Below are 27,516 nucleotides of genomic sequence, written 5' to 3'. Positions count from 1 at the left end.
TCGTTGTGAACAGGGAATGTGTCTGTTATATTGTACTCTCCCAAGTGCTTAGTACAGTGCCTTGCGCACGGTAAGTGCTCAATATGACTGACTGCTTTTTAGAGACCGTTGCTAGGTAAACACTAATCATAAACCTAAATCATAATCATAGACCGTAAGCTCCTTGTGGAGAGGGAAAACGTCTACCAAATCTGTTCTACTGTACTCTTCCAAGCACTTAGTAAGTACAGTCTTCTGCACACAGTAAGCGCTCAATAAATACCACTGATAATGACGATGATGGATCCAAAAGTCAGCATCAGTCAGCTGCAGGGGTGCCTGCTTGGACTGCTTGGCCTAGTGGAAAGAGCATATAGGCCTGGGAGTCAGAGCACCAGGGTTCTAATCCAGGTCTTCCAATTGCTTCCATTTCCTCACACTATAAAATGGGGATTAAATAACTGATCTTATAAATAATAAATACTATTGAATGAATGAATGATCTCCTACTTAGACCGTAAACCCCACTAAGGACAGAGAATGTGTCCAACCTAAATAATCTGTACCTACCCCAGAGCTTAGAACTGTGTTCGACATATAGTAAGCACTTAACAAATACCATAAAAAATAAAATACAATTGTTTGTTTGATTAATTAAGGGACTTCTTCCAAAAATGCATCTCCAAAGAAGGTGAAGCCATGTCAGAAGAAATGGTCATGCACATGCACTCAATGCTGAAGAGCGAATTTTCAAGACAGGGTCATCAAGAACAGAGCCTTTCTGTGCAGAAGAGCTGAAAAAAAATGAAATCTCTGGGTAGGCGGTGTGAAAAGAGCCAATCATACACTTAAAACACAAGCTTATTTCACTGTGAATCTATTCTTCTTAAATGCATTGCCCTCCTTCCTCCCCACACCCTGAGTTAAGAAGCGTGGCTTAAGAAAAGCATAGTGAGAAGTATGGAAAGTGGGATGGTATAGTGGACAGAGCATGGGCCTGGGAGTCAGAAGGTCATGGGTTCTAATCCCGGCTCCACCACTTGCCCGTTGTCACTTGTCACTTCACAGTGCCTCAGTTCCCTCATCTGTAAAATGAGGACTGTGTCCAACCCTATTTGCTCATATTCACCCCAGCGCTTAGGACAGTGCCTGGCACATAGTAAGCGCTTAACAAATATTGCAATTAGAGGTAGTAAGTGCTCAATAAATACGACTGCCTGAGATAGGAAATGCCTACCAAGTCGCAGAGAATTAGGAATCATTCTCATAGTTTGAAGAGGAGTGTTTTTTATCTAGTTTTATCAAGACTTTTCCGTATTTCAAAATACATAAAAACAACACGAATGCTGGGTTCTCTTAAATAAAATTTACACACACAACACACATAACTACACACCATTTGTTAAGTGCTTACTGTGCATCAAGCAATGTTTTAACCACCAAGGTAGATATAATCAATCAGGTTGGGCACAGTCCTTGTCCTGCATGGGGCTCCTAATACAATCAGGAGGGAGGCCAGGTTTTGAATCCCCATTTTATAGATGTGGAAACCGAGGCAGTGCCGTGTTCAACATTGTTTGAACTTCTACGTACAGTTAAGAAGGAAAAACAGGCAGGATTCCCAACTTGCCAATCTGTTTGGCCCCCGACTTCAGCTTCCCTGAGTCCGTTCCAACCTGAAGAGGCCCACACAGCTTACTCCGGCTGACCCTAGGACAAAGTCAGGTGCCTCACTCCCCTATCCCAGCTCTGCCACTTGTCAGCTGTGTGACTGTGGGCAAGTCACTTAACTTCTCTGTGTCTCAGTTCCCTCATTTGTAAAATGGGGATTAAGACTGTGAGCCTCACGTGGGACAACCCAATTACCCTGGGTAATTGGGAATCGGGAAGCAGCGTGGCTCACTGGAAAGAGCACGGGCTTTGGAGTCAGAGGTCATGGGTTCGAACCCCGGCTCTACCACTTGTCAGCTGTGTGACTTTGGGCAAGTCACTTAACTTCTCAGTGCCTCAGTTACCTCATCTGTAAAATGGGGATTAAGACTGTGAGCCCCACGTGGGACAACCTGATTCCCCTGTGTCTACCCCAGCGCTTAGAACAGTGCTCGGCACATAGTAAGCGCTTAACAAATACCAACATTATTATTATTATTATTAATTACCCAGTATCTACCCTAGCGCTTAGAACAGTGCTCTGCGTTTAACAAATACCAACATTATTATTATTATTACTATTCTCGTTACTTAATAATGTTGGTATTTGTTAAGCGCTTCCTATGTGCCGAGCACTGTTCTAAGCGCTGGGGTAGACACAAGAGAATCAGGTTGTCCCACGTGGGGCTCACAGTCTTAATCCCCATTTTACAGATGAGGGAACTGAGGCACCGAGAAGTTAAGTGACTTGCCCAAAGTCACACAGCTGACAAGTGGCCGAGCTGGGATTCGAACCCATGACCTCTGACTCCAAAGCCCGTGCTCTTTCCACTGAGCCATGCTGCTTCTCCTCTGGAGGGTCTGAAACTCAGGCTTCCCCTTGCTTCCAAATAGTCCCAGCCTCTTGGGAGGGAAAGGAGCTTTTTTTTTGTCTCCCTCCTGCCCTCAAATTAGGCAAGCATGTGTGCAACTACGCTGGAAGCTCAAAGATGAAAAGGGGAAACCCCGATCAGGCTGTAAATGAGAACAAGATGTCCCCCAAGCCCTATTCAGCCCCAATTTCCAGGTGTGAGATAGGGAAGTGATGGGCTATTTTCATCAACCTCCCATCAGAAACTGAAACAGTGAAGTATGCATGATCTACATATAAAACAAAATCAAACAAAGGCATTTATTGAGCACTTTTCTTTGTGCAGAGCACTCCACAACAGAGTTGGATGACACTTCCCCTGCCCACAGAGAGCTTACAGTCCTTTACACTAAACACTTCAAAATGTTGACTATCTCATTCGCCTTCATCAGAAAAAGCTGGTTGGAAGGCAATATACTTATACTCATTTTATACAGGATACAAATGCACTGTAAGGTTGAGTGTGACTTGTTCACACTAATAACAGATTAACAGCAGAAATTATAATAGAATCTAGCACTTTGATTTCCCATTTTTCCTAAAGAGAATGACTTGGGAATAATGCTCAAGAATTGAATTCGGTTATGCTCAAGAATGGAAAATCCCTTCTGTAGACAAAATCAGGCTAAAAATATATTTATTTGTATGAGCATTAAGAGAATGATCTGGTGTCACTCATTTCCACCAAATATTGACTTTACTCCTAAACTACCTCGCTAAAAGCTTTAGATCAAAAAATAGTTTTAAACAAAAATTCAGAAGTTCCTCTAATGCTGATGGGTTTCTGAGAGTTCACTGTATGCAAAATTGGCATATGCAAAGTACTTTTTCAAAGAGAATCAAAGGGATTTCTTCCAACCCCACCCACCAATCATCTAGTACACCCATTCATCCAAATATTCCACAAAGTTAATGCACTTAATTTGATACAATTATGCTCTTTCCAGAGGTACTGTAACCAATTTATCAATCAATTGTGCTTACTGGGTGGTCACTGTGTGCAGAGCACTGGACTAAGTGCTGGGGAGACACATTCCCTGCCCACAAGGAGCTTGCAGCCTAGAGGGGGAGACAGACATTAATATAAATTGCAAATATGCACATTAAAGAAGCTGCATGACCTAGTGGCTAGAGCATGGGCCTGGGAGAGAGCAGACCCGGGTTCAAATCCCGCAACCACCACTTGTAAGCTACGTGACCTTGGGACAGTCATTTAACAGAGAAGCAGCATGGCTTAGTGGAAAGAGCACGGGCTTGGGAGTCAGAAGGCGTGAGTTCTAATCCTGGCTCCCCCACCTGTCTACTGTGTGACGTTGGGCAAGCCACTTAACTTATCTGGGCCTCAGTTACCACATCTGTAAAATGGGGATTTAAGACGGTGAGCCCCATGTGGGACACCCTGATTGCCTTGGGTTTACCCCAGTGCTTAGAACAATGTTAGGCACATAAGCAGCACTTAAATACCATAATTATAATTACTCTTTAACTCCTCTGAGGCTCAATTATCACTGCGGATTAAGACTGTGAGTTTTTATTTGGGGCAGGGACTGTGTGCAACTTGATAAACTTGTATCTACCCAGCACTCAGAACAGTTCCTGACACAATAGTCGCACTTAACAAAAACCATACAATAATTAAAATTAAGTATTGTGTGGTGCTGAGGATGGGGTGAATAAAGGATGCAAATCTAAGTGCAAGGGCGACATAGAAACGAGTGGGACAAGAGGAAATGAGAGCTTAGTAAGGGAAGGACTCTTCGAGATGTGATTTTAATAGGCTTTGAAAGGGGGGAGAGTATCGCCTGTTGGATATGAAGTGGAAGGGAGTTCCAGGCCACAGCAGGATGTAGGAGAGGGGTCAGCAGAAAGATGGATAAGATTGAGTTTGAGAGAACAGGTTGGCATTAGAGGAGTGAATGTGTGGGCTGGGTTGTAGTAGGAAATCAGAGAGGTATGGTAATAAAGGACAAAATGATTGTGTGCTTTAAAGCCAAGGGTAAGCAGTTTCACTTTGATGCAGAAGATGAGCAACCACTGGAGGTTCTTAAGGAGTGAGGAAACATGGAGTGAACAGTTTGGAGAAAAATGATCCAGGAGGTAGAGGGAAATATGGACTGAAGTGGGGAGAGATAGGGAGCCGAGAGGTCAGCAAGCAGACTGATGCAGTGATCAAAGTGGGATACAGAGGAAAGTCATAAAGTGTAAATAACTGCTAGAAAACACACAATTTAACAGATCCACTTTTCTGTTGTGTTCACATTTCATCACAGGCCCTCTCGCTTTTGCAGAATTGTGCACAGGCACAAGGGCATGGACATGTGTTTTGTTTTGTTTTCATTCTTTTTCCCTGAACCATTTACATGTAAATCCAGCTAGGTTACTGAAGAATTTGGGCACTGTAAATTGTAAAAATACGAAATTAGCAATTGTAGGCTTATTGGATGGCACGGTATCCAAAGAACTTTCGTTTCTCATAGAGAGTCCAATTCTGCCACCTATAGGGGGAGGAGACTCTCCTGTTGTAAACCTGGGGTACGTGAATACGTCCCTCCAAGTGGGCAGGGATGTGGGAGAAGAAAATTCCCCTTTTTCATTGTCCCATCGTCCCATCGGGACCGTGAGTACAACCCCAAGGGCAGGAGGCGGGATGCTTCTAGAAACTCTGCTGGAAGCAAGAATCCAGAGACTGTACTACCTTACGGTTACTCGGTACCATCCTGAGGTGAGAAACCAGGTAGAAACTGCAGTCGAGAAAGACAGAGGCCACTGGCTTCTGGGAAACGCGGCCCCGCTGAAACCAGGTTTAGGCTTGGTTTCGTAACCCACTTTAGAGAAGTGGGTGAAAAGAGGGCCCCAGTATGTGAAGGCAAATCCTCCACCTTCTAGATAAAAGTCTAAGGGGAAGAATCTTGTCTTGAGGGGAAGACTACGGATCGGTAATTCTAAAACCTGAGCTGGTCCCAGCTCACCAGAAATGTTTCTTAAAGTTTTCAAGAGTCTTACAATAGAAACACATGAGATACAAAGGGAAATTAAAAATGCATTGTCTTCTTTACACATGTAAATTAGATAGTTAAACATTTCACACATAAGAAAACCTGTTCCAAATGAAGTCTGCTGAGAAGATACACACGTCTTTAGAGTACTGGTTCTACTCAAGGGAAAATCTAAAAATAGTCACAGACATGTCACAAATATAAATGCGTATGGTAATAATAGTTATTTGAGCCAAGAAATTAACCACCTTTCTGTAAGATTAAAGACCACCTTTCATTTTCATTACCTCATTTCAGTGCACTGTTGGTTGTTACTATTTAATGTGAATGCCGAAGTACTTACATTTTAAATCTAGCCAATATGAATGGATAGATCCTACTAAATGCTAATAACCAAAATTTGTTCCTTTAAAGATGGTGAAGTATATATTTTGTGTACATATATGTGCTATCCATGAGCGTTAATCTCTCTGGCTATTAGAATATTACAAATTTTTGAATTAAGAATGGCAATTGGGATATTTAAATCCTTCGTCTAACCATAAAAATACTGTAATATTTGTAATATTCTAAGAAAAAAGCACTTTCAAAAACTTTTGCTCAGATGGGAGGGTCATGATTTAGTCACATGACTCAATTACTTCTACCAACAAAACTGTCTCTGATTTTAGACAATAGGTAGGGTGACAAAATGAACCTAAGTTACTCTTGTTCTAATGGCAAAAAATAGTTGCTATGTTATTGTTCAATAAGAAGCTGGGGTTTAATATAAATAAAAATGTCACTTTGGTCATGATAAAATATAATAAACATTTTTCAAGTTATGGTTTAAGAGTACACAAATAGTATATTTTTATAATTAAGGACAACGAAGAAAACGTTTTCTTTTATGCTTAAAGTTTTCTAACATTGTGACGTAGATATGACATGTATCTCCATAATTAGACACAATAGAGGTTAAACAGATATACTCAGTATCTTATGAGCTATTGTATTAGATATTTACATTTCATTTTGTTTCCATGTCCTCAAGAATTTAAGTTTTTATAAAATGAAGTCTATTTGACACTAAACTAACACTTTATTCCCCCTCTACACTTTAAGTTCCTTGGGGTTTACTTATTCCTTTACAATACAAATGCCACACAAATATTAAAGCCTGAGAAAATCTGCCAATCTGCAAAAGACATGTGCCTGTCACCCATCCCCTCTGTCCTTCCTTAACTTGCGGTTGTGAATTCCCTCAGGACCAGGAATCATGTCTACTTTTCACCTGTGCATTTTGTTCACAGCATCTAGAACAGAGCTCCACACACAGTAAGCACTTAAGAAATACTACCACTACCAAATGGTATGATTTGGGAATGAAATGTATAAATTTTTCAATTCAATTCCAGGTAATATGTTTAACCTTTACTTACTCTTTAGCAATGTATCTGCTAACACCCAGTGAGTACCAATATCACTTAGAAGGTATGGTGATTTCATTTTTTTTTTGCCTTTATACTTCCTGGGATTAGGGAAAACTGGTCCAATGTGCTATTGGTCAGGAACATGATAAAGGTTGGCAGATTACTTGCAAGTAAGTGAATGTTCCTGGCCGGTAGCATTCAGGTACTTGCTAGTAATCTGCCAACTTTTATCATTAGAAACAATAATCTCATTTTTCCAGCACAATCGCCAATGGCGGTCAGCTGCTCCCCAGTGGCATGGGACCATGAAAAAAAGGAGTAAAATTTTCTTGTCAACACAACTTGACAATTTGGTTATCCATCTCAGACTAGCAAGAATTGTAATATTTAAGATCCAGAACTGTCAGCTCTTGATTCAGTTTATCAGAACAATATCTCCAGCCTGCCAATTTCCACTTCACCTCTACTGAAGCAGCACTGTCCTCAGAATATTCTGAACCGAACTAAATACAGATGGACAAGCATGTTGTCATATCTATTTCAGTGACATTTTTAAGTTTCTGAAATGAGCATATCATTTAGATGTCTTGCATAAAGAGCCCATTTTTTGTGTCTTAAGTGAACTCCCCCAAGTTCAACTTCTATCCTTAAATGTTTATAAATTCCTAACTTACAAAACTGAACAGGATTTGCAGGTCTCTTCCCTTCAAATTATCTGTGCTCTACCACATTTCACATCCAGAAGGTAATGTTCCAAATAAGGTCAATTAGAAGAAGAATGAAGTTGAGAGGTATGTTCCTTTCAAAAAGAAATACTGAGAAAAAAACTTCATATTCTTTGTTACCTAAATGTGTTAGTGATAACACATTTGAGGAAAAAATGCTCTTTCAAATCAAAGCGTGAAACTGCTAATATGACTTTGAGCTAACTTGCAAAAATTTTCTCTCTCTCTCCCTCCTCTACCCCCCACCTCAACCAAATCAGTGAAAGGCAGAAAATGTACTTTATTATAAGGTCATCACTATAATTTTCTATTTATTTATAATGATGCTACCGATGCCTATTTACTTGTTTTGATGTCTGTCTCCCCTCTTCTAGACTGTGAGCCCATCCCGGGCAGGGATTGTCTCTATTTGCTGCTGAATTGTACTTCCCAAGCACTCAGTACAGTGCTCTGCACACAGTAAGCACTCAATAAATACGACTGAATGAATCACTATCTTATATGAGACTGAAAGACAATGTAAAACAATCAAGATTCACCCATTTATTAAAAAAACAATATAAACTTCTGCTTACAATTTTTTTTTTATAAAAATACCCTATTGACCTTAATATGGTATGACTAGATGTATACAGATGCAGTCCTTTAGTGAAAATTTGAGGAAGCCTGCACATGAACATGTGCAGAATGACAGGCAATTCTCAACTAGAAAAGTATTGAAAGACCCTATAAATTAATCAGTCAGTTGCATTTGGGTGCTTACAGTGCGCAGAGCTCTTGGGAGAGTGCAATACAATAGATACAAGGTAATCAGGTTGTCCCACATGGGGCTCACAGTCTTAATCCCCATTTTACCGATGAGGGAACTGAGGCATAGAGAGGTTAAGTGACTTGCCCACAGCCACACAACTGACAAGTGGCAGAGCCGGGATTCGAACCCATGACCTCTGACTCCTAAGCCTGGGCTCTTTCCACTGAGGCACGCTTCTCTTAAAGATAGGATGGGCATGGAGAACCTGCCAGACGTGGGGAAATGCTTGATGGGGCTATGCTATCAGTGGTGAAGGTTTCTCAACCAAGCAATCGATGGCATTTAGTGAACGCTTACTATGTGCAGAGCACTGTACTAAGTGCTTGGGAGAATACAATATAACAAGAGTGGCAGATACATTCGTTACCCACAACGAGAACCAATAAGACGGGAACCCTGAAAATAAAAAGGGTCCAAAGACTTAAGTGACTATAGCAGTGACCTCCTGGGAAACCATTACTGGACCATGGAGTTTCACCCCAGCATGAACACTATGCAGAAGTCGCATGGTTTCGAGCAGGTTTTTGGATGTAAGATGTTTGCGTAGCCCAGTGGATACAGTTCGGGCCCAGGAGTCAGAAGGGTCTGGGTAATAACCCCAGCTCTGCTACGTCTGCTGTGTGAACTTGGACAAGTCACTTTACTTCTCTGTGCCTTGGTTACCTCATCTGTAAAATGGGAATTTAGACTGTGAGCCCTATGTAGGTTACAGACTGTGTCCAACCTGGTTAGTTTATATCTATCGCAGTACTTAGTACAGTGCCTGGTACACAGTAAGTGTTTAACATGAAAAAAGGGAGCTCCACATACAATTAGCGCTCAATAAATATCACTGATTTATTAGAATGGGTAAATCTTTATGTATAGAAGTGGTACTGGAGGTTGGGTGTGCGTAAGTATGTAGGTGCCACAGACAGTGCAACTGAAAGGTGGGAGGAGAGGACTTTGGGAGAAAAACGAGTAAGGGAGGTGCTGAAGGAGATGGGATTTCAAAATTCCTCCATTCATAGTTATTCCATGTGCTCTGAGTCACTATTAGGACTGAATAATGGGGGTGGATGGATTACTGGTCTGACCAAACGGAGTATTTCTTACATTCTTTTGCAACTTTTCTAAGGCATTAAAATGTACCAAAATTACCCTCAAATTAATTTATTTTGCCAACTCAAGAATCTTTGGCATTGAGCCGTAATGACTCAGAATTTTACAACATTAAAATCTTATTGGAGCTAAAATAAAAATTAGTATTTATGAAAGGTTTCCAACCAATTTTCATTCCTAATCTCCCAAATCAGCAAATTTACAATAAATCCATCATGGAAGCTTGTGCTAACCCACTGGTTCAATATAATTCCTTCATTCAATAGTATTTATTGAGCGCTTACTATGTGCAGAGCACTGTACTAAGCGCTTGGAATGTACAAATCGGTAACAGATAGAGACAGTCCCTGTCCTTTTTTATTTTCTGAGAGCCACCTGGACCATACAGAACCCTGCACAGTGAGCATTCAATATCGACTGAATGATAATCCAATGGGCCGAATAGAAACCTAAAGAAAATTGAGTCCATGGAGGGACAAAGATGACTTGCCCCCAAGATCTCTACTCTTGTCCAAAATGCAATGAAGGTAACCCAGGCTATTAAAATTGCTCTTGGAAACATACATTCTAATACATAAGAGTAGAAAGGTAGCATCATAACTGTGGGCTGTATTATACACCAACTGAGGCTGCCAGGTGGTTTCACGTACAACACGTTTTGTGGTAGTCTAGACTGGAGATAGCAGCACAATCTTATTTTTAATATCCCTTGCCTTTCAGGAAAATGGTGCTACATTCATGGGAATCTTGCAAAATACAGGCCTTTCTAATTACCGTTACCTAGTTGTCACATCCCAAGGCAGATATCCCCAAGAACAAGGGGCAAGATAGTAATCCCTTAAAAAAAAGAGCCAAAAAAAACCAAAACCCTGGCCTTATTTCCTATCCATACCACTTTTATACATTTCAATTTGTTGGTTTTTTAACCCTTTTGGTGGACCAGTAAATAGGTAAATTGTAGAACTGAATCTTTGGAATGAGCTGAAAATGGGAAAATTGACCATCAGTTGACAGTAAGGATTACCATGTGGATAAACATGTGTCTTGCTGAGAAGATGGGTTTTAGAGACCTGTGGCATTCCATAAGAGAGCCATTACAGGCACAGTTAATGAGCAGTATCTCAAGATAACAGATTTACTGTTTATCAAGGGGGTAGAGCTGCTGTTGCCCCTTGCATAAATTCAAGGATCTTAAAAAGTAGATTTTTTTTTTCCCAAATACATCACAAAAAGGAATGCCAGCAATTAGAAAATACATACAGTAAACACAAGTGACAAATATCAAAACCATAAATTTCCTCTCCGATATAAGCTTTGGATATAAAAATTCTCAAATGTTTTTAAAGGAGAATAAAGCTTAAATCAATGTTTTTTAAGTTTAAAGCAGCTTTCCAACCTACTACAATCCATCATATTTATTCAGCATTTACTGTGTACAGAGCACTGTACTAAGGACTTGGGATAGTGCATATAACAGAGGTGGTAGACACATTCCCCTGTCCATGGGATTATAGTCTAGAGGGGAGACAGACATTAATATAAATACATTATGGATATGTACACAAATGCTGTGGGGCTGAGAGAGGGATGAATAAAGGGTCCAAGGGCAATGCAGAAGGGGGAGGGAGAAAAGGAGATGGGGACCTACTCAGAGGCAGCTTCTTGGAAATGTACTAATAAAAAAGTCTTTGAAGGTGGAGAGAGGGATAGTCTATCTGATATGAAGAGGGAGGGCATTTCAGGCCAGAGGCAGGACGTGAGCGACGTCAGCAGTAAGATAGATGAGATCGGAGTACTGTGAGTAGGTCGGCCTTAGAGGAGTGAAACGTGCCAGCTGGGCTGTAGTGGGAAATCAACAAGATATGGTAGGAGGGGACAAGGTGATTGAGTGCTTCAAAGCTGATAGTAAGGAGGCTCTGCTTGACGTGGGGTTGCACGGGGAAACACCGGAGGCTCATGAGGAGTAGGGAAACGTGGACTGAATATTTTTCTTTTAGAAAAATGATCCACGCAGCAGAATGAAGTACAGACTGGAGTGGGGAGAAACAAGAGGTAGGGAAGTCAGCAAGGAGGCTGGGGCAGTCAAGAAGATGGGATGGGACAAATGCTAATGTTGCAGTTTGGATGGAGGAAAGGGCAGATTTTATCCATGTTGTGAAGGCTGAACCAACAGAATTTGGTCACAGACTACGTGGGTTGAAGGGGAGAGACGTTCTGAGGATAATGCTAAGGTTATGGGCTTGTGAGACAGGAAGGATGGTGGTACTCCCTAGAGCGATGGGAAAGTCAGGGGGAGGTAGGGTTTGGTGGGAAAGATAAGGAGTTCTGTTTTGAATGTGTTAAATTTGAAGTGTTGGCAGGACATCCAAGCAGTGGAAATGAGAGCGTGCAGGGGAGACAGATCAGACCTGAAGATGTAGAGATACGATCATTAAAGCCATGGGAGCGAATGAGTTCTCCAATGGCGTGGCTGTAGATGGAGACAAGGACCCAGAACTGAGCCATGACTGGGGAGGGAGGTAGAGTCTCTGCCCATGAGAGAGACTGAGAATGGGCAACCAGAGAGGTAGAAGATCCAGGAGAGGACAGTTAGGTGAAGTCAAGGTTGTACAATGTTTCCCGGAAAACGAGGTGGTCAAAAGTGTCGAATAGAGGCAATAGAGACCAGCACACTTATTTATAGATACTGGTAATCTTTGACGAGGTAGACTTTTTTTTTTTTGAAAGCCAGAAGCTCAGATTCATTTTAAAATTAAAAAGCTGGAAGTGCCTCAGTTTTTCCAGTGTAGGAGTACACATGAAGACAGACAAAACACTGTGAACCAGTCGCAGCAGATGACAAGCGTTTTCAGCCACATCCTTTAGAGAGCCCACACAACCCTTTACTTGCAACAAGTCAAATAGTCCTGAAAACAAGCTTTGGGTAGAAGAGAAACAAAAGCCCGGTTCATCACTTGGATTCCATTCACACATGTCCAACAGTAAGCATTTGGTTTTGTGAGAGACCTTGCTCCGCCTACTTCCCCTCCCCAACCAAAACACAAAAAGGAGAGGGTGAAAACATTCAAAGATTGAGGTTCAGAGATGTTCGTATAGACTTGACAAAAGAGGCTGAGCTCATTTGTTTTGTCTGTTTCAAATTCACCTAAAAAATGTGGTTTTAAAGTCAGCGAGGCTCCATAAATGGATGAATGGACGGAGTCTCACACAGAGAATACGTCTCAGCTTTAGTCCTGTCCTGAGACTTCAGAAACCAAGAACCTGTGCAGAAGAACTGATCGAGTTTGTAGGGCACCACTCGCCCCTCTTGGCCCTGTCAGTCGGGTCCCTGCTAGAACTCCAAGCAGGGTCAAAGGTGCCTTGTACAATGCTTTGCTCATAGTAAGTGCTAGCAGGTAGGACTGAAAGAAAGAAAAGATGCTGCACTTAAATATAGGAACAGAAATTTATTAATCACTCGTGTTCACTGAGCACTCACTGAGTGCAGAATACTGCCCTAAGCACTTGGAAGAGTACCACAGAACATCCCTATTCCCTGTCCACAGTGAGTTTACAGTCTATGGGACAAGCTTACAGACTAGTTCTAGCTGCCCTTATTGTGAGTTACATGCTGCAAAAAGGACTTAGATCTGCAATGAAGTCCTCTTTTCTATCGCGTAGTTCTTGTAACGTTTAAACCTATCTCGTGTCTTCCCAATGCCCACTTAGTACTGCACCACAAAAACCAAAATCATTAAAAAATATAGGACTTTCAAGTATATATTGAAAGTATATTGAGTATATTTTACACAACACATACACACACAGAACCTTGTATGCTATTCAAAGAGGAAGGGAAAATACTGAATATATATTCCTGTACATTCTATCAATTCATGACAATGCCATGACTCCTGACACTTTTCTATCAATCCTTTTCCATGAGATCAGTTTTGAGGTAGGATGCGTTTCAAGGCAATCAGGTCAGCATTTCATCAACAGCAGCAGCAAAAGAGTAAAAGAACCATAAATCAGGAAGAATAATGCTATTGAGTAACTTTCTGTATGGTAGGAAAAAAATTAAGTCAAAACACATTTGAAGATTCTTTCCATCTTTTTGTTCCATCCGTTCCTTTCACATATCAAAGTAGGCCAAATGTCAGGATGAACCTCAACCTGAATTATAACTTTATGAAATTATAGCTCTAGTTAAATTGCCAATTTTTCTGAAAAGGGTCTCTTTCAAAATAAAAATCTGAGCATTCCAGCAGAATCACTATGAGAAAATCAGAAAGATTGAAGTACCCAGCAATAGAAAATTTTGCTAATGATTTTTAAGTTAAGAAACTAACATCGTAGACAATGATTTTATTTCCATAAAGATAAAGTGTAAAGCACTGTTCTAAGGACTGGGGCAGACACAGGCTAATCAAGTTGGACACAGTCCGGGTTCCACATGGATCTACAGGCTTAACCCCCAACTTACAGATGAGGTAACTGAGGCAGAAAGAAGTGCAGTGACTTGCCTAAGGTCACAGAGCAGACAAGTGGTAGAGCCAGGATCAGAATCCAGGTCCTTCTCTAGAACCCAGGCCTGGGCTCTATCCACTAGGCCTTGCTGTTTCCTTGCTTCCATCAAATTTGCAGCATGGTTCTTTTGAGAATAGCAGAGCTACTGAGTCGTCCTCCGGCTGCCAATGTCTGGCATCGCAACATTGTGTTAGCCCTGTATTGCCATCCCTTTGGCCATCGATGGCCAAGTAATAATCCCCTGGAAGCCCTCCGCGATGGGCTGAGGACCTGTCTTTTTGCCTGTCCTCTGCAGTCTATGCCCCAACAGAAACGGTATCAATCTGTCAACAGCTATCAGACGCTGTCTCTGTTACCGATCTGTCCATTCCAAACGCTTAGTACAGTGCTCTGCACATAGTAAGCACTCAATAAATACTATTGAATGAATGAATGAAACACAACTGGTCCCGGTCAAGCCATTAGCCCGATAATCAATTCCTTCGCACGGGTTCTTCAACCTGTTTTGACCCATTAGTGAGAGTTTAGTCAACTCCAACAATGAATGGCTTTAATTTCTTTAATTTGTTTAAAAGGCTTATCAAAATTAGCTTGGTTTTATCTGCTAGACTTAAAGGACCTTGAGGGCAGGGATCTAGTGTCTTCTTCCACGTACTTAGTACAGTCTCCTGCACACGGTAAGCATGGCTGATAGAAGATTGAGTATAAGTAGTCTTAAAACTTGATGCAACTTAGGCAAGCTCTGGCCTCAATAACTGAGGCGATCTCTGGCCAGAGGGAAGAGATTTCTTTCTAAAATCCCAAAGAGGACAATATCAAGCGCAACAGTTTTTGCCGACATGGACCAGTGATATTTTAGTTAGGAGAATGCCACTCCAGCAAATATCACTTTACTATATACTTCATTCCCTGATCCCCGCTCTTGACTCTCCCATTCCTAACGCTACATTCTCCTGGCCTGGCACTTCCACCCTCCACAAATGTGCTAAACCTCAGCTCTCAGCAGGCACTCGATATCCGAAACTACTACCGATCTAGTTGGTTCCTGGAATGTCACTAACAGGAATCCCAGCGGGAATGGACTCTAAGGTGGTCCAACTCGGGGCAGAGACGCCCTCGTTGTGGGCGTGGAACACGTCCACCATCTTGGCTATTGTACTCTCCCAAGCGCTTACTACAGTGTTCATAGTAGGCGCTCAATAAATACGAATGATTGACTCTCCTACCCAGATGAGCAACTATGGCTCTGAGATTGGCCCAAGGCTAACTGTCCAGTCTTGTTCTTGGGGTCTGGATCTCCTCTTGGAGATGCTGTGAAACAGCTGATTTGGGGTTCTTATGAATGGAGCTTGCGCCTCCGGCCCCTCCTCCCCCCATAAGTGGCTCAGTGGAAAGAGCCCGGGCTGGGGAGTCAGAGGTCATGGGTTCAAATCCTGGCTCCACAGCTTGTCAGCTGGGTGACTTTGGGAAAGTCACTTCACTTCTCTGGGCCTCAGTGACCTCATCTGTAAAATGGGGATGAAGACTGTGAGCCCCACATGGGACAACCTGATCACCTCGTATCCCTCCCACCCAGTGCTTAGAACAGTGCTCTGCACATAGTAAGCGCTTAACAAATGCCATCATTGTTACTATTAGTTCAGACAGCACCAATCAATCGCATTTACTGAGTGTTTACTGTGTGCAGAACACTGTACTAAGCAGAACTTAATACTAGGCACTTGGGAGAGTACAACATAAGAAAGTCAGTAAGCATGTCCCCTTGCCCACAATAGGCTTACAGTTCAGAGGAACAAAGAACAATATTTTTAATAGTATTTTTTACTTAAATACCATTTACTTATCACAGAGATATGCGAGTGCTTAATCACAACTGGACTGAATCCCAAACTATAAAGTACGTGAATCACGTCTTGAGAAGGAGAATATTAGGGAAGCTTATTTTATGGGGCTCCCGGTGGTTCCTTTAAGACTACAAAGACTTAGGTTCACCCCTCAGTCTACAGAACAGTCAATGGTATTTACTGAGTGCTTACTATGTGCACAGCACTGTACTAAGCACGGGGGAGAGTACAACAGAATTAGTGGACATGTTTCCTGCCCATTATGAGCTTACAGTCTAGAGGGTGTCTTTAGGCATCTCTGTGATATTCTGCTTCGGTTCTCAAACTGAAATTGCATCGCCAATGACAATATCTGTATTGAACAGCATCATATGGAAAGACAGTAGCCCTGGTTACACACTTAATGGTTGGAGGATCGTTAGGAGGCCGCAGGAGATCTGAACAAGGAGAAGCTGGATGATAGATGCAAGAAGGGACTTCCCAAATGTCTCCCTTTATTAGCCTTGTTAGAGAATCCAAGAGGTGAATTAAATCACAGTTCAGTTGTCCAACGTAGCTGCAAAACTAACCGGAATCCCTGCTTAAAATGCAAAATGTGCATTTTCTAAAAGTGAAAACGAAACTTGCAACTATCATTTACGCTGAGAATCACGTGGACTGAATTAACGTTATCCAAATAAATGAGAAGTTTCTGTAGACATCAATTATTTCGATCAAGTCCACGCTGGTCTGCGCCCACACCAGTAGTGGACCTACCTCCAGGGCTGCTTTGCTGGCTGAAGGTCAATCTTTCCGCTCTCAAAGAAATTCAACTGTGGGTCTGAAGAAGTTATTATGGCCTTTATAGACCCTGTGAGATCATAATAGACATTGCTCATCATTAAAAGAAAATAAGAACCAAAAGTCCTTAGCAAACACGTATTACTTTTATGAACAGTCCAACAGGCTTTTTTCCAAAAAAAAAGTCATGGCTTTTTCGGCATGACTTTTTGACAAGGCAGCCTTTCCAGGAAGTGTTCAGACAGATAATGTTGGGTAAGTAACCCAAATGACAGCGTCGCACAGAGCGCTAAAGCCATTACTTATATAGTTTGGTAAGAAACAGGAACCCCTCCGCCCCACAACACCCCATCCTCTACTGACAAAACACAGCAGCTGGCACTTGACTACAACGAAATACTATTATCATTAATTTCAAAAATAGATTTACTACCACGGATTTAAATCCTCAGGCACAGGAAAGCGTTACTAGGTTGTACTGCAGATGTTGAAAAGGAGTTTCAGAATGACAAATGCTGCAGAGACCAGTAAAACCAAAATATGGAGTATTTGCTTTTTGATCTAACTTTTCAAGAAAAATGTATGTCCTAGAAGTGACTGGTGTGCACTTGGGCTTGAAAAATCTCCGCCCAACTTCGCTCGCAAATAGAGAAGACAACGAAAAAACCATAAACTACTGCAGTTTGGACTGTTACCCAATCAAATGAAATTAAGAAGAGCCGATAGCCAAAACGCGAAATGCTAAACTCGTCACTGAATCTAATGTTCTATCAATTATGTGATGAAACTCAGCTGTGGTTGAGAGGAAGACAATGTCATTTCGTGAAACCTTGACATAAACTGACGATAGAGGAGGGTAGCTGGATCGCAATAATTCCGACCCATTTGATAAACACTTCCATAGTAGTGTAATACGGAGATCGGACAGAGATGCTAACATCTTAACTGGCTGGCTCCCGTAAAAAGGCATTAGCTAAAATTTTTGCATTTTTGCACATTCTGAGCTCTGGATTGAAACTGTACCCAAGCTAGGTCATATCATTTCGCCACTTATTCAAAAGAATATGTTGCAGACCCCAGTGAGAGTGTAATAAATGTAACAGAAAATTCATATGAGCATATATCTGATAGCTACTGGCAGACCAACGTAGCCTGGCATTTGTATCGTAAACCAAGGTATAGATTCATTGTACTTGTTAAGCACTTACTAAGTGCCAGGCACTGTACTAAATACTGGGGTAGATATAAGACAAGGCGGCAGAGCCAGGATTAGAACCCAGGTCCTCTGACCCCCTCGTCCGTATTCTATCCACTAGGACACACTGTCACAAAGTTCTCATGGTCTTAATCCCCATTTTAGAGGAGGTAACTGAGGCAGAGACATTAAGCGGCTTGCTCAAGGTCACACAGCAGACAAGCGGCGGAGCAGGGATTAGAATCCAGGTCCTCTGACTCCGAGGTCCGTGTTCTTTCCTAGAGAGACCACTTGACAGATGAATAAACCGTTCACGACAATACACCATTCTTTCCAAAATAATAGTGTCAGTGCTCACCTGCCCAAAAAGGGGTCAGAAACTTGCCTATGAACCTTGAATTTGGAAGCTTCAGCAGACCTCAACAGTGTCTCAAGACTGTAAGCTCCTCGTGAGTAGAGACTGCCTACGAACTCTATCGTACTGTACTCTCCTAACCCCTTGGTGCAGTATTCTGCACACAGTCAGCACTCACTAAAAACCATCAATGATGAGTGAGTGTTTGGATGGGGCCCAGGATGGGACTGTTCCGGGAGGACAGCTCCAATCAGTACTTTGTTGGCTTACAGTCCAGCACTTACTACATACCAGGCAGTGTACTAAGCGCTGAGGTAGATGCAAGCTAATCAAGCCGGACACAGTCCACGTCCCACATGGGGCTCAAAGTAGTAATCCCAGTTCTACAGATGAGGGGCCTGAGGTTCAGAAGTTGTGACTTGCGCCAGGTGGGAGAGCCAGAATTAGAACCCAGGTCCTTCTGATAGTAGTTGCTCCGAAGTTTCTTCCCCAAACCAGATCTGTTCACTCCTTTCCAGCTAGAGAACCTCCTGGACTAGGATGTTTCCTGTTTCCAAAGTTTGCACTCTTAATTCACCAGACATGCCTAACCTCTCCAGAGGGCATCTGGATTCCAATGGATTCAAGAAGGTGCCCAGCCCTTCCTCCTTCCCCCCAGGCTTTTTATGTATGCCCCCTCAGCCCCCAGGAAAGTCCCTGAACTGGTACTTTTCTGAAGTTCGCCAATATTGCCAATATCACTCGGACCTAGCAGCCGGGGTAGTTTATATCAATGATTAATAGGATGGGTTTTTTAAGCATTGGGCACATTATTCACAAAATTGCCTCAATTTCTGCACAATTTTCATCATCCAGAAAAATGGGTTAGGCTATTCCAAGGGGTCACATAAAAGTTAAATCTACCACTAAGGAGAGGAGGGGCGGAAAAAAAAAGGAGGGAAGAAGGAAAAGATATATTGGAGGCCACCTGAGACTGTCTCCCAACTGTACTGCACTCAACGAACTAGAGTCCTCCGGACTGCAAGCTCATTGTGGGCAGGGAATGCTTCTGCTTTATCGTTCTACTGTACTCTCCCAAGCACTCAGCACAGTGCTCTGCACCCAGCAAGTGCTCAATGAATACAACTGAGTGACTGAACTAACACCCCCGCCTCTCTTCCTACCCCAGAGTCCAGGCATCTGTGGAAAAGCTCCCTCCCCGGTACAAGCCTGAACCTGCAGAATTAACATATTTTGATCCTTCTCTTCCTCCTCCTCTTCTTCATGCACGGTTCAAAGAGAGCACCCAGCACAGAGTAGTTTTCTTTCATTCAGTCAATTTTATTTACTGAGGGCTTATTGTGTGCAGAACACTGTACAGGCACTTGGGAAAGTACAATATAACAAAAGTCACAATCTCTGCCCACAACATCCACAGTCCAGAGGACTCCAGCTCATTTGAGTGCAGCACTTGGGTGGGCACAGTAGAGGCAAGAGACAGTCCCAAGTGGCCTCCCATTCACCCCCTCCTTCTTCCCTCCTTTTTGTTTTCCCCTGTTCTCCTTATTACTAGAGCGCATTCTAACTCTAGCACAGCCGCTCTCACTTCCTACAAAAATAATCTTTCCCTCGTTCCTCAAAACTTGGTGGGGAGGAGGGGAGGGTTGCATTACATGGTGGAGGTAATTATGGGAGTAGATACTGTAGATGAGCTTTTGGTAAACTACCCTTCAGTGGAGGCTGGGACCTGATTGGGAGGCTCTAAAGATTTGACTGATCCTTGAGATGTAATAAGAGCCTTCGGGTCTCCCCGCTACCAAATCAGGGAGCCTCAGCCGGTTCTCCCATAATACAGAGAATACATTTTTGATGAATCTCTCGTGAAGTAAAACTCACATTCATTCATTCAATCGTATTTATTGAGCGCTCACTGGGTGTGAAGCACCGTACTAAGCGCTTGGAAAGTGCAATTCGGCAACAAATTGAGAACATCACAGCAGTTGACTGACTCCACTTGCGTACATGTGCACTGACACCATCTGGACAGATACAATGGCGTTCTAAGCAAACCACAACGAAAGCACCGATTATGGCAGAACTGACTAAACTTGATCACTAGAGTTCATTCCTTAGTCCATTACAGCAAAAAATGTTAGGAAATGCTAGAAAGTTTTCACTCTCCAAGTTATTTTTTTCCCCTTTCTGAACAACTGAGTAAAGAAAACTGCTTAAAACTAGTTGTAACGATGAGTGGAAAGGATGGTACATTGAAGTCGGCATGCATGTCACAGAGAATGTCGATCGGTTCATTTCCCTGCGACTGACTGCCTAGACTTTAAATTTACCAGTCTCATTCACAATTTAACCTGAAACTGTTGGTGAACTATTTCTGAAAAAGTGAAGAATGGAAAATACAAAACATTAACCCTCTGGAATGTTTAACTTTTACACCGATTAAATTCTACAAGGCAAACAACCTCACAAGAAATTCTATGTTGCCTTTCACTTGTTCTTTTTTATTCTTGTACAGAAATATAAAGCAATAACTTCACATAAGTCATTAAAATACCACATAATTGACATTCACTTTGAATACACAAATATTGACCTGGGAAAGTCTGTGATGCCTTTTCATTTTACGCAAAATTGAAGCATAACATTTACGCAAAATGTTCCGGAAAATAACCATATTCTGAGTTCTATGTACATACAAGTAATTTACAAACTAAAAATTGAAATTCCAATATACAGAACAATCTGCACAACTGATACATCACTTTATATACAAATGTGAAAAGATACAGACTGCAAAACAAATTTATACCCAACGCCCTGCCTATTCAATGATATACTTTAACATTTAAACAGTCAAAAAACAGCTGGTTAACGTGGATTTCTAAAGTAAGATTTCAAAGTTGCTTTTTTACAACTATGTAGGCATATGCTTCTCCCACATACCCTCATAACTTGTAGAAAAAAATTTAGACAAACTTGTATGAATAATACACTGTTCTTAAGCAATACACTTTTCATACCTAATTCCACCTTCAATTTAGAATCACCAGCAGGTTGATTCAAGCTTCACTTGAAGATGGCCAAATACAAAGCATTGCACGATCACAGATTTATTTTCCTCTTACTCTAGATTACTGTGTAGTTACCCTTTATAAAAAAAATACAAATATTCTGCGCTTTTTCCCAGTTCAAAAATGATTTTTATGGCTGACGGTTAAATGCGGAGAAATACGACTCCACAAAACATAATTACTTGCTTGGCAAAACATATTCAATGTTTACGTCATCTAACATAAAGAAGTTAAATGGTAAAGAGGCAAAAAGTGATTAAAAATATTGTAAAATTTAAATTAAGGAAAAATAAAGGGAATCAGTGAGCAGAAAAAGGCAGAAAACTGATTAGGGTACCCAGAAGAATTAGCACAAAGACAGATGTTCTACCAGACACAATTCTTGGCAATCACTGGTAAGAATCATCTTTCCCAGAAAAGTCAATTCAGAGTTTTGATGATTGCTTAAGTTTAAACAGGACCAAAACATCTGCTTCAAAGAAAAAGTTGTGACTTTTTTTAAAGTTAATTCTTATTGTCTTTTTTATTTATGAATACTCGATTCACCCCATTCTTTAAAAATGTCTGGGACAACAAGATATATCTATCAGAATTGACACGGTCAAAGAAGAATGACTTTCTTGTTAAAAATTGGCATTGGGGCTAGCAAATGTTACTTAATAAAAAATACCAAAGCAAATAAGCTTCCAAGCCGATCTTTTGCATGATTTCATAAAAGACACATTAGAAAACACATATAGTGCTATGACTAATCACCACAATGCTATGAAACTCAACAGAATTAGAGCATGATCATTAAATGTTCAATAGCCAAATTAGCCAAAAATAATGGTAAAACAGTTTAGGTTATTTTCAACTTTCAGTTCCCTAGAGTCACTCCAAATAAGTACCAATGCTTGGAAAACCAAACTGAAAAGACAGGTATGATTAAAATCCAGTTAACTGCAAAACTAAACTCAAACTCATGATGTGTGAGATATTCTAGGTAGCAAGGATGAGTATTAGTGATTTCTCAAACTTTGAATGACAAAATACAGCAAGACTATACACAAATTTTAGTAGAGCTGCCAAGGGGCCTATACATGTATATGCAAATAGACAGAAGGTGTTCACCTTCAGTAATCTATCAAAATTGTAAGTCAACAATATTTTGGTCTGAGAAGCTAAATACATTCTTCCCCCAGAAAATGCTACCTAAAACAATATATACACTTGAAACCTTGGAATGTATTTTTAGAACAGCACATTAAAGTTCAGCTCAGAAGTATTTAGTATATTCAGTTCTCCTATAATGTGAGGATTGTGTTCATGACGAACTTTGTGTTGCAGAAAACTCATGCTGCAGTGCTCCTGCTGTGTCCAACTGCATGCACATCAGCAAAACCTTTTCATCCAACACTGTATAGCGTTGTAGTTAGGTGTGCATTGTGGAAGAACATTTCCTAACTCCACAATGGCACCCTCTTCAAAATGCAGAATGAAAACACAGGTAATGGCAGAACTGCTCGGACTGGTAAAACCTCTATGGCTCATACTAATTAAATTATTTGATTACTGTCTTGTAACTGGCAGGAAAACGCTGAATTAGGACAATAAAGAGATTTGTTTTTTTCAAAAATACCACTCGGAAAGGATTTTCTGAATTTTTAGGTTGATAACCATTATACACTGGTCATACAATTCAGAAATGCCAAACAGCTAAAATTTGGAAAAAGCGTGAGTGAAAAAATATTGTCTATTTCCACTTCGACTCAATCTACTCAAGAGTAAATAGAGTAATATCACATTCTCTTTCCAACAATAATACAACTAAATATTTTAGAATTTGGGTGTGGTGGAGTTTTTAAATATTGCCTGTCACTGGCTGTTAGGCCCGTCACTTACTTTACACTTTAACAGCCCTTGGGCTATTAACTATCCACCAAAGAAAGGGAAATACCAGTTATCAGTAGTTCTTAGAAAGAAAAAAGCCCAATTAAAAAAACAAAAGGAATTTAATATCTTTCAAAATGTCTGTAATGGACATACACCAACCAAAACGGCTGACAAAATACTGAAATCTAGAAATACTATTTTGTGGTAAATTTATACTATAAAAATTCTAAAATCATAACCATGCCTGGAGTGCTTTGTGGTAAACTGTCTTCAACAACTTTACCACCTAGCACTGATGGACCTACCAAGTTCAATGGACACTATTTTTTCACAGTTATGCAGGAAAGGTTAACCTTTCAATTAAGGACCCAGTGTGTTATCCCAAAACTGTTCAGTTTAAAATGTTCTTAATCCCTTTGAGAAGTTTAACATGAGGACATTACAACTCCTCTACGTATATAATTTGTAAACAGTTACCTATTATAGGCAAATACTGAAACATAAGTTCAGCACATCATCATCGCTGATATGTAATAATAAACAGTTCATTCAGTGCAAAGCTATAAATCAATCGAAACTGTTAACGAGCTTAAGAATTTGTTGTAAAAATGGGTAAAAAAGTAGAAATTGTTATCTAACAGTACAAAATTAGTCTATAAAACGTTTTAAATCCCCTTAAAAGAAAAAGACAAATCAGTTATGGTCCAGTCGCTTTTACACTATTCTCTAACAAAAGCTTTCTTTTGTTTAGCTTTGACAATGTCATCGGGGGAGGCAGATTTGAAGTCAAAAGGTGTTATTGCTATCAGAGGAACTGCTTCTATGTCCTTTACTTCTTGAACCTGTCTACTGTAAAGGAAAGTCTTATGACTGTCAACTGGGCATCGCTTGCAGTCTTTCGGAGGATAACGAAGACATAGTGTTCTAGCAAAAGCTGAAGGTCGAGCATGAAGACCCTTTGTCCAAGAAAAAGTGAGTGCTGGTTTCTTAGTGATTTTTCCTTTCTTGCTTTTTTTATTCTCTTTGGAGAAACCGGACTGCTCTCCTAGGTCTGAACTTAAAACTTGAGCTCCTGAGATAAAGGTATTTGATTCAGCTACAGGCTGTGTAAGGGCACTTAATTCGCTAGTTGGGTCTATTGCAGGGAAAGATGCCACTTCACGCAAAAAAGGATCTTTTTCGCATGTATCTATTCCGGGGATAATTTTGGAAATTAGATCAGAAAGCGACAGGCTTTCAAGATCTCTGGTGGTTGAAGTATCCTCCCGGAACGCCAAAGAGGACAGGGATCCTGTGAGTTCTGGCATCCCTGCTGAAGACTGATTATGAGCCGCTAGCTGGGAGAGAGGAGAGGATCCCAAACTCGTAGGCGTAAATCCGGTAGCTTGCTGGTTACAAAGATCAGATAAAGAAACATACTGGCTTGCATTACTCTGTCTGGGTTCCTGAAGTAGTTCCGCTAGAGAAGGACTACATTTGGAAATTTGGACACCGTGCCGTTCAGAAGAAAGATGCTGCTTGGAACTCTGTAGAACTGGAGGAACGTTTTCAGACAAATTAGCCTTGTTAGCAAGAGTCAAGCTTTCTAGCGAGTTGGTTAGGGAAAGGGGAGTTTCAAAACTTTCCAAGCTGTTAAAAAGTGGAATACTTTGGGCAGGCAGACATCTGCCTAAAACAGATGAAGATTTAGCAGTTTGCTGCATCACTGATTCCAAACTGGGCACTCCTTTGTTCTCAGGATCATACAAGGAATGACATCCAGCACCTAAGCTGACCGGTGCCTGATTCTTCGGAGATTCACCAAATGGATCCTCATGGGAAAATGGGAATTCTTTTGACGACCTATGTAATCCTAGGTTTTTTTCACAAGGAGGCTTATCAAGTTTCTTCACTTTACGAAGCATACGATCACTCAACTTAAGTGACTCATCTTTGGCTACTGGACCACAACGGCCCAAAGACGTGTCTGCACATTCTGAATGATTTCCCAATGAAGGAAAAAACCTTTTGATATTATTAACCAGTATTTCAGATGAACAAAATAAGTCTCCTTACCTTACAATAGCCAGTCATTTTCAGATAGGTGCATGGTTCCAGAAATAATGCCCAAGTATTAAGGAGACAGCCAGAGCAACCAAAAGGAAATAAGAAATGAGGCATTTAATTACTAAATGTTATTCTTCTCATAATGTAAGGTAATGTATTTTTATTCCAAATAATAAAATTCTAGCAATATGAGAATGACAGTTTAACAGGGTAGAAATAATACTGTGAATGTAGAGCATGCTCTACAACAATAGCAGGTTGGTATTATTAAAATCCTCCTTACAAATAAAAAATGCAAATGAAGACTTACTGAAACGATTGAGTCAGATCTATTCAGAGCAAATATCAATCAATTCATCATTTTTATTGAGTGCTTACTGTGTGCAGAGCAGTATACTAAGCGCTTGGGAGGGCACAATACAACCAAGTTGGTAGACAACGTTCCCTGCCCCCAATGTTCTTATGTACTTTGACATTTAAGGCAAAAGAGCTGTTCAAAAGATCCCTGCAGAAATCCAACACCTGGGATACAGCCAAATCCAGGGACACGGGAGGCACACCCAGCCAATCGCAACCTCACTTCCAAGAAGAAAAGGGTGGCTCAACTGTGCTTTCCTCTAAAAGGGTTGTGGGCTTTCCTGCAGGTGTGTGAGATCTATCCCAAATGCACAGGAGCAGCACAGCCACTGAGCTTGCCAAAGGTCACCGTCTCCAGGGCACGAGGAGTCTCGACATTAGATAGGGACACTGCCCTGCAGAATACTGAACCTATTCTGCCTTTCCAGAGCGCAAACATTATCACTGTAAAAGCGACACCCAGTATGCAGCAAAAAATCGTGGCAGCAACCTCCTTCGTTTTCTCCTCCCTAACCCCACCTCCAACAGATTCAATTTTTTCAACCTTCTCTGTTGCTGCAAATTACGACTTGCTTTGTTTTTCTCTTCAATCATTCATTCAGTTACATTTATTGAGATGAATGCAAAGCACTGTACTAAGTGCTTGGGAGAGTACAAATAACAGTAAACAGACACATTCGCTGCCCACAACGAACTACAAATACAAGCATTGTTACACTGAATAATATAGCAAAACTCTCAGAGACGAACCATGACCTGATTTTACCTATTAACTTCCACCTTTTCCCTCTCAACTTTTACCAGCGTTAACAACAAATAGCAACAGAGACTATTTTGAATTTTTTTTGTCCTGGAGGAAGTGGTTGCCATCTGAGAAATGACCGAAAAGGTCACTCGGCAGGAGAAGCAAGATGTCAGGATAATGTTTCAACTAAATAATCAACGAGCTAGGGGTATGTACAAGTTCGACATATGCATATCTTTCTCTCATGGCAAATCTCACACACAAAAATCACCCAGTCGAGTACTGCCATAAAATCCTAAAAACATACTTCTAATAATAAAATAATTAAAAGCATACCTTTTGTTATCTCTCCTGAGGACACTTGTTCCTCGCTCTTATTTTTCAAATCCAGCTTTCTGTCCTGTTCAAGCACTACTGCTAAAGCCTTCTCCACATCAAACTTGCTTCTCAAAACTGCATCGATCATCATCTGCTCTGGTATAGCTTCCCCAAGCACCTCTCTCATGTGATCAAGGCATGAGTAAAGTCGAGCTAGTGGTGGTCAAGAGAATATATTACTGTCATGAAACAATCAAAAGTCCTCGGTTGCTAAATCAATGTATTTCTAGTCAGCCTGTTACCACTTCTAGAACATATTTCCACCTACAGAAAAGATCTCTTCAGCCAAAAAAAAAAAAAATCCATTTGGCTCTGAACGATTACCTTAATGCAATTCCACTTACTGTCTCTTTTCTAAGGACCTATTAAGTAACCACTAATAAATAATATTATTACTATGGTATTTGTTAAGAACTTACTATGTGCCAAGCACAGTTCTAAGCGCTAGGGTGGATACAAGGTAATAGGGTTGTCCCACGTGGGGCTCACAGTCTTTAACCCCGTTTTACAGATGAGGTAACTGAGGCACAGAGAAGTGAAGCGGCTTACCGAAGGTCACACAGCAGACAAGTGGCAGAGCCGAGATTAGAACCCACGTCCTCTGACTCCCAAGCCCGGGCTCTTGCCGCTAAACCACCACATATATTTTAATTAAAATAAATTTAACACTGTTAATGTTGAGAGTGGCTGTGGCTGTGATTGCGTGTGACTGCTGGCCTCTGAGTATCTGCTCTTGTAGCCACTGAACCCTGATGCTCAATGCTTTTATCATATTCGTGTCCT

General features: G+C 41.1%; 1 protein-coding gene across 3 annotated transcripts in view; it reads right to left on the bottom strand.

The window, feature by feature from the left end:
• The window catches only part of HBS1L (HBS1 like translational GTPase), a 105,665-nt gene that overhangs the window by 61,626 nt on the left and 16,523 nt on the right, over positions 1 to 27,516 (bottom strand). Inside the window, exons 4-5 of one of the 3 annotated variants that reach the window (XM_007672931.4) lie at positions 26,692 to 26,886; positions 20,742 to 25,257 (exon numbers count right to left, since the gene is read on the bottom strand). The exons of 1 other annotated variant lie outside the window; for it this stretch is intronic. In XM_007672931.4, coding sequence (XP_007671121.1) covers positions 23,927 to 25,257; positions 26,692 to 26,886 — 1,526 coding nt within the window. In that variant the 3' untranslated portion in view covers positions 20,742 to 23,926. Of the gene's footprint in view, positions 1 to 20,741; positions 25,258 to 26,691; positions 26,887 to 27,516 lie in introns of those variants that run through there. One more of the 3 variants, XM_007672929.3, reaches the window with a different exon arrangement.

The sequence above is a fragment of the Ornithorhynchus anatinus genome, chromosome 2 (assembly GCF_004115215.2).
Source record: "Ornithorhynchus anatinus isolate Pmale09 chromosome 2, mOrnAna1.pri.v4, whole genome shotgun sequence".
NCBI classification, from domain to species: domain Eukaryota; kingdom Metazoa; phylum Chordata; class Mammalia; order Monotremata; family Ornithorhynchidae; genus Ornithorhynchus; species Ornithorhynchus anatinus.
This window is presented reverse-complemented; position numbering and strand designations above follow the sequence as displayed.